The sequence below is a fragment of the Arachis ipaensis genome, chromosome B09 (assembly GCF_000816755.2).
Source record: "Arachis ipaensis cultivar K30076 chromosome B09, Araip1.1, whole genome shotgun sequence".
Lineage (NCBI taxonomy): Eukaryota > Viridiplantae > Streptophyta > Magnoliopsida > Fabales > Fabaceae > Arachis > Arachis ipaensis.
In genome coordinates, this window is record NC_029793.2 from 27167357 (window position 1) to 27172291 (window position 4935).

The 4935-nt window shown below is 36.5% G+C and overlaps 1 protein-coding gene across 1 annotated transcript in view; it reads right to left on the minus strand.

The window, feature by feature from the left end:
• The window catches only part of LOC107617734 (splicing factor 3B subunit 4-like), a 6059-nt gene extending 3409 nt beyond the window's left edge, over positions 1-2650 (minus strand). Inside the window, 4 exon segments of the mRNA XM_016319578.2 lie at positions 281-337; positions 450-538; positions 621-895; positions 2244-2650. Coding sequence (XP_016175064.1) covers positions 281-337; positions 450-538; positions 621-774 — 300 coding nt within the window. The 5' untranslated portion in view covers positions 775-895; positions 2244-2650.

Genomic DNA, 4935 nt, shown 5'->3' on the forward strand with positions numbered 1-4935 from the left:
ATCAACTTTTTTTGGCCAACATCTGCCAACTGTTTTTAAATCCTTAACACTAAATTATAAAACCTAAACCTCAAATCCTCCAAAGAATGAGAATTTTTAGAATTAAAAAAGAAAGATCAGCTAATGTTGGCTAACTAAAAGTTGTTCCCTATACTTTCTCACAGCTATTTTGCTTCTTTTCTTGGCATTTGCAATGCTTGACCTTAACATTCTATATACACTCAAGGTTTCATACTTAAATACCAACGCAGAGAGAGTCATAATAATAAAAACCGCAGACCTTATTTACACGAATTGGCTTGCCGTAAAGTTTAATCATATTAAGCACCTTGATGGCCTGCGATGGAAAAGAAATTCAATGAGCAGCTGATACAACTATGACCTATAGAGAAATAGAACAAAGCATAACACTCAACTGAATAACAATAATAGTAATAATAGTGACTTACATAGTCAGCATCTTCTTCGCTACGGAATTCAACAAATCCATATCCCTGGTGTTGGTTAGTGACTCTGTCCTTGGGAACATAGACATTAACTGAAGAGGCGCAAGAATGATATCAAACCCTAATGAAAACAACAGCAGATTTGGAGAGAGAGAGAGGGAGAGAGAAACGAACCGACAGGGCCAGCCTGAACGAAAAGCTCCCAGAGCAACTCCTCGGGAACTTGGGGGTCCAGATTGCCGACATAGGCGGTGGCATCCTGATTCCTCTCGGCAGAGTGTTGGCCAAGCAAGTTGGCGCCAACACCAGGCGCTATTCGAGTTGTCATAGATGGCAACAGAGGAGGAAGAGAGCGCCGCCGCGACCAACAGTGGGAGACGGAGAAGGGCCTGCGAGCCGAGTATCCTCTTTTGTCACTGTTTTCTTGTCTCTTCTAGGGAGGTCTTGGACTGGCACACAAGATGTCACTTTTCAGCCATTGTGTAAGTAAAGTTTTTCTAGTTTTCTTTTTTAAAAATAGTTCTTTAAAAAAATAATATTTTGGTTCAAGTTGATATATCATATTTCTTAGTTGTAAATTATTATGTATTTACTATTTAGTCTAATTTTTAGTTAAAATATTTCAAAAGTAACTTAGAGAGTACTATAAAAAAATCGGAGAAAAAAAATTCAGTATATATTTTCCCATTTTTTTTAAAAAAACCTTTAGACAAAATAATTTTCTAAAATCACTACGCAAAGAAATCACAAAACACTATATAACTAAAATCAATAAATCATGAAAACAGTCACCAATGTAAGCATAACTAAGTCACAAAAACAGTAAAACACAAACACAAACACAAAACAGCAGCAATCTAGTCTCCAGCAGCACATCACTATGCAAAAATACACAAAATCCTACATAACTGAAATCAATAAATCTTGAAGACAGTCACCATCTAGGCATAATTAAGTCACAAAACAGCAGCAATTCAATCTCCAGCAACACATCACTATGCAAAGAAATCACAAAATCCTACATAACTGAAATAAATAATTATGAAGACAGTCACCATCAATCACAAAACAGTAAAACAAACACAAACACACACAAAACAGCAGCAATTCAGTTTCCAGCAGCACATCACTACGCAAAGAAATCACAAAACACAAAACATCAGCACAACAACAGGACAGCAGAACATATGCTGAATTAACTAACATAACAATCTAGGCACAATTAAGCCCAAAGCATAGGTTTAATTGACTTAATTAAACACAAAAAAGCTCAGCAGTGAATAGCAGAGAGCCAAAAAACACAGCACAGCAGCGAACAAGACACAAACCAGAGTACAACACAGCATAGCAGTAGTGAGCAGAGCCATTCAATAATTAATATAATTTGATAATTTCTAAACTAGAAAACAAACACGAACAGCAGGCACTAGTAGTGAGCTATGTGATACAACAAGAGTATTAAGCACCAACTTAAATTACAATGAGCACAAAATTTATCATCAAGAAACTTCAACAAAAATTAACAAAAAAAAAAAAAAGCACAAACAAACCAGTAACAATTTATCGGTATCAATTTATCATCAATCAGTAAGCCAGTAACAGTTAATCAACCCAGAACAAACAAGAACAAGCCAGTAAATCAATCCAGCACAAACAAGAACAAGCCAGTATCAGTTAATCAACCCAGAACAAACAAGAACAAGCCAGTAACAGAGTTAAAATTCATTATCAAGCAGTGAGCAAAGCCAATCAACCAAGAAAAAGCACCGAGCACTGACGGAGCATCCGAGGCATTACCTTCGGCGAGGGCAGTGACCAGAGGTTTGAGGGAGAGCTACAGAGGACGGGAAGCTGGCGACGAACACTGGCGAGCTGGCGACGAACACTGGCGAGCTGGCGACAGACGACGGGGAGCTGGCGACGAACACGACAGAGGGACGACGGCGGAGCAGGACCTGGAGACGCTGGCGTTGGGGGAATGGAAGGGCCTTCGAGCACGACGAAACAGGAGGATTGGCGACGACCACGACGAACCAGGCGGCGACGGTGAGACAAACGGCGGCGCGATTGAGGCTAGGGTTGTGTTTTGGGGAGAAATAATGAGAGTATAGATGAGACTGAGGAATCAGGAATGGGGCTCGAGAGTCGAGAGGGGGGCAACGGGCAAGGGCTTCGGGTGACTGAGGACGAGAACCTGGCTCTTCTTTTTTAAACAAAACGCAAAAACGACGCCGTTTCATAAAAACCGACCGAATCCCAATTCAATTCGACCGGCCGATTTCTGACCGGTTCGACAATTTTAAAATGATTTTTAAAATAACAGTTTTTCTTGCTGGACTAAACTGCAAAACCTTTTAGTTTCTGGATCGGTTCGATCGACCGATTCAATCTGATTTTTAGAACCAGTTATCAAAGTTCTTGAAGGAGAGAGCTACCTAGAGCATTTATAATGCATTGTTTTAATTTTATTTTATTTCAGATTTTATAAAATACCATCTAACATATTTATCTGACCATAAAACTTAATTTAAAATTTAATGTAAAATTTGTCACTTTAATATTTAGTCTCATTTTAATTTATATTTATGGTAATATTTCACTAATTTTTTATTAAAAAACATCATATCAATACTAGTATCATAATATCATTTCAAATATGATATGCAATATAAGTTTTAATTTTAACTTATTTCAGTTACTGTTAACTCACAATGGAATAGAAAAGAAGGGTAAAAAAACAAAATGATGAGGAACATGATATTCTTTTGTTTAGATGTTTAATAGTTTTTATGATTAAAAAGAATGACAATGTATAAATTTTTTTTTTCTCTCTCCTTAATTCTCCTAAATTGGAGGGAAAAAAAAGATAAAATACTAAAATGGTATCCGAAAGATTATTAAACGTGAAAGATAAAATAGTGAAAATACCGAAATAACTCCCGAAAGATTTTTAAATTTTGACAAAAATACCCAAACATAAAAGCATGATGTCATAATGATGAAAAACATTGATCTATCAATCGAAAAAGCTTCAGTGATGAGACAGAGAGCTCCAATAGCGTTTCCTCCTTTTTTTTCCAATCCAAAATCCTTTCATAACCATTCATTCATCATCAACCATGAGAGCTTCAATGGCTTCCATCCTTTTCTTCCATTCTAAAATCCTTTCCGTATCTTTGCAATACGGTCTTGCTCAATGAAAATTCATAATTGCTTGCTCCTTCAAGAAAAGGTCTTCCATGAAATCAGTGAATCCTTATTATTGTGGTTAGTGAAAGTGGAAGTGGCACCATTGTTGTTGTTGTTTGTTCTTGTAGATGTAGCTTTTGTGGATTTTGTGGTCGAAGAAGATAAATCAATGGCATTTGGGTGAAACTTGAAGGTACAATTCGAGAAAAGAGTTGTTGAAGAGAATGGCATACCATCTCTTGTATATAGAACAAGCTCGGAAAAAAGCGGGAAAAAAAAGAAGGCGAGGATGCGATCGATGAGTCTTTAAAGAAACTTGCTCCATATCCTGCTGCACATCCATGGTGCAATGTTGAAGATGCTTGTTGTTACCGCGGTGGTGGTGGTGGTGCTGGTGATGGCGAATGTGTAAGAGAAAGGATGGGGATGATGATGGTGATGATGAAAACCTTCCATGATTGTTTGATAAAAAAGGTAATAAGGAAGAAAGTAAAGGACGTGATTTTGAAAAATTAGGATTTAGGGTTCTCTCACTCAACACTTTCAGTAGCCAGGTCAATATTTTTTATTCAATGTGATGTCATGCTTTTTATGTTGGGTGTTTTTGTTAAATTTTAAAATTCTTTTGGGGTTATTTTATTTTTTGCATCTTTCATGTTCCTTTTTGTCAACGCTAAAATTTTTTGATATTATTTTAGTAGTTTATTCATAAAAAAATATTAATTTTAGATGACAAGTAATATTTAACAGAACATTGTTCCACCAGTCCACCTTGAACATGCCATTTCTCCTTCTAAAATTTCTTCCAAACATGATTCACTTAGTCATTCCATTCTATGATACTTCTTCTTTTTTTAATACTCCCAAACATAGGCTAAAGTTATGACTACATTCTGGTAAAAACTATGTTTTAAGATACTGTTTTAAGAAAATACTTGAAGTGGGCTTAGACGTGAGGTTCAGACTCCTTTGAGTTGAAATCTCCGATTTGTCCACTGGAGAGGAGGAATCTCTCGAATTTTTTGTATGAATAATGGTAGGGAGTACCTGCAAGGGATTCTGATATTTAAATTAGCAAGAGTTCTGGCAGGTTTAAGTGAATTGAGATCAAGAAATACCTGAGTTGAACAGGATATTTATAAAGTGTGATGACTTGGTCAGCACTTTATTTATGGATAGTGGACGATTTTCTTTTCTTGTATCTTGGGAGGTTATTCCATGTTGTGAAGACTGAAGGGTAATGATTTGCAAATAGTGTTTGAAGTAGCGGGGTGACCAAGCTTTGCTTACTGTGCAAATC